The 2,500-nt window shown below is 41.1% G+C and overlaps 1 protein-coding gene across 5 annotated transcripts in view; it reads left to right on the forward strand.

Moving 5' to 3' along the window:
- Positions 1-2,500, forward strand: part of LOC135092280 (hemicentin-2-like) — a 261,861-nt gene that overhangs the window by 203,354 nt on the left and 56,007 nt on the right. For all 5 annotated transcript variants that reach the window (XM_063990731.1, XM_063990732.1, XM_063990733.1 and 2 more), the window contains 2 exons: positions 235-456; positions 1,847-2,007. In XM_063990731.1, the coding sequence (XP_063846801.1) occupies positions 235-456; positions 1,847-2,007 (383 nt within the window). The remainder of the gene's footprint in view (positions 1-234; positions 457-1,846; positions 2,008-2,500) is intronic.

Here is a 2,500-nt window from a genome sequence, read left to right on the forward strand (position 1 = left end):
CTCTCTCACTCAATTAACAATCATTCAATCAATATTTCTCTTCTTCCTTCTCTCATTTAACTTAACACTCTCCCTCTCCCTCCCTCTCCCTCTCCCTCTCCCTCTCTCTCTTACTCTTAGATCGTCCCGAGCCTGAAACATCATAATTGTTATTTTTTTCCCAATCAGTCAATCAACATTTCTTTCCTTCAGTCACACTCACTCACGCTCCCTCCCTCTCCCTCTCTCCCGCAGGTCGCCCTCAGCCCAAGGTGTCGTGGTGGCTATCAGAGTCTATCATTGATGACTCCTTCAGCAGTTCAGCGGGCGGAAGCGAAGGCGGGAGCGGGTCCGTGGTATCTAACACTCTCATTATCAACCCACTGACTCGCGCCCACGCCCACTCCGTACTCACCTGCAAGGCCGCCACCGCCCCCGTAGCAGTCACCACCACCAAAGTTACCATAGATATGTACCGTAAGTGTTGTGGTGTTGATAGTGGTGGTGAAGGGGGTATAGGTTTGTGTTGGTAATAGTGGTGGTGATAGTGTGATGAAGGGCATTTTTGTAGGGGTGATGGTGGTGTGGTGAGTTGCAAATGTTTGTATTGGTAGTAGTGATTTTGTTGTAGTGGTGGTGATGGTGGTGTGTTGAAGGGGTAAATATTTGTGTTGGCAATAATGATGGTGGTGGTGATGGTGGTGGTAATTTTTCGTGTTGATGATGATGGTGTATGTGTGAATATTTATAACTAATTAACCTTGCTAATTAGACTTTAATACCTGTTGTTCTCACCTGTTTTTCTGAACCCTATGTCATCCACCTTCGCTTTCCTTCCTATTTTTTTTCATATTTTTCCTTCCATCTTTTCCTTCCTCCTCTTGTTTCCCCCTCCCTTTGTTTTTTCTTCCATATATGTATATTTCATTATTTCTTTTCTTCTCCCTTTTTCTTTTCCTTATTTTTCCTTCCCCTCTTTTCTCTCTCTATTTTGTCTCTTCTTTTGTTCTTTCCTTATTTTTTCCTTCCCCTCTTTTCTCTCTCTATTTTGTCTCTTCTTTTGTTCTTTTCCTAAATCTATCAGTTTTATTTTTCTCTTTTCCCTTTTCCTTTTTCCTTATTTTTCCTTCCCTCTTTTGCTTCTGTATTTTGTGTCTTCCCTTTGTTCTTTTCCCAAATTTATCAGTTCATATTTTTTTCTGTTCCTTATTCATTTTTTCCTATTTTCCTTCTCTCGTTTCCCATTTTCCCTATTTCCCTTCGCTCTTTTCCCTCTTTATCTTGTCTCTCCCTCCTTTATTCTTTCCGCTTATTTATCATTTCGTTCAGTTTTTCTTTCACTCTTTACCATCGCCTTTTCTTTCTCCATTCCTTCTTTGCTCCCCATTCCTTCCTTCCCCTTCATCTCCCCTCTTTCTTTGTCTAGTTCTCCTTTCCCCCATCATTCCTTCACTTCCCTTTCCTTCTGTTTCCAATCTCTAGTTACACCTTCTATTTTCTCCTTCCCTCATTCCAATCTCTTCTTATCCTCATCTAAAGTCCTTTTGCGCACATTTCAAGCCTTTATTCCTCTTCTAACAACATTTTCCTTGCTCTATCATCATTTTCTTGCTCTAAACACCCTTCCTATGACTCTAAGATCCTTTTTCCTCATTCTAACAGCCTTGCATCTACTGGAATCCTCTTTAATAGAATGCAACACCCTTCTTATGACAGCAACACTCTTCATACTTACTCTTACACGCTATGGTTTACAATAACACACTTTCTCTCATTCTAACACCCTTGCATTTACTCGAATCCCCTTTAATAGAATCGAAACCTCTTGTCAATAGGATCTGAACCTCTTTCCCGCCTTCCCCTGCAGTACGCCCCTTGACCGTGGAGATCACAGGGGCTGCCGTGGGGGGGTCAGTGCGCGCCGGTGACCTCCTCGACCTCTCCTGCACAGCCAGAGGGTCACGACCCCAGCCAGTCATCTCCTGGTACAAGGGCGCCTCACTCATCCAGACACAGAACACGCAAAGGGTATGTCAATGGATGGATGGATGAATGGATGTGTTTTTTTTATCTATGTATTTTATTATTATTATTATTATTATTATTATTATGTAAGAAGGGCATCGACTAAGGACAACAAAACGAACGAAAAAAAAAAGTCATTTGAGAGTCAGTCCCAAACGAAAGGTCAAAAGTATCATTCGAAATAGCAGCATAAGTGTCTTGAATGATGGATGAGTGGATGGAGAATTGATGGGTGGATGTGGAGGAGCACTCAAAGGCTAGGTGGATGGACGGCTGGGTTGGCAAGAGGATTGAGAATTGATGAAGTGATGTGGATGTAAATATCATAAGGACAAATATATTAGTAGAGTAGTAAATAGAAGGATATGTAGAGAAGCAAAATTATATGATGTGTAAATAGAAGGATATGTAGAGAAGCAAAATTACTGATAGATAAATAAATAAACAGATTAACCGACGAATTCATTGACTGACATGAATAGAAAGATAGACAATA

This window comes from Scylla paramamosain, chromosome 39 (genome assembly GCF_035594125.1).
Source record: "Scylla paramamosain isolate STU-SP2022 chromosome 39, ASM3559412v1, whole genome shotgun sequence".
Lineage (NCBI taxonomy): Eukaryota > Metazoa > Arthropoda > Malacostraca > Decapoda > Portunidae > Scylla > Scylla paramamosain.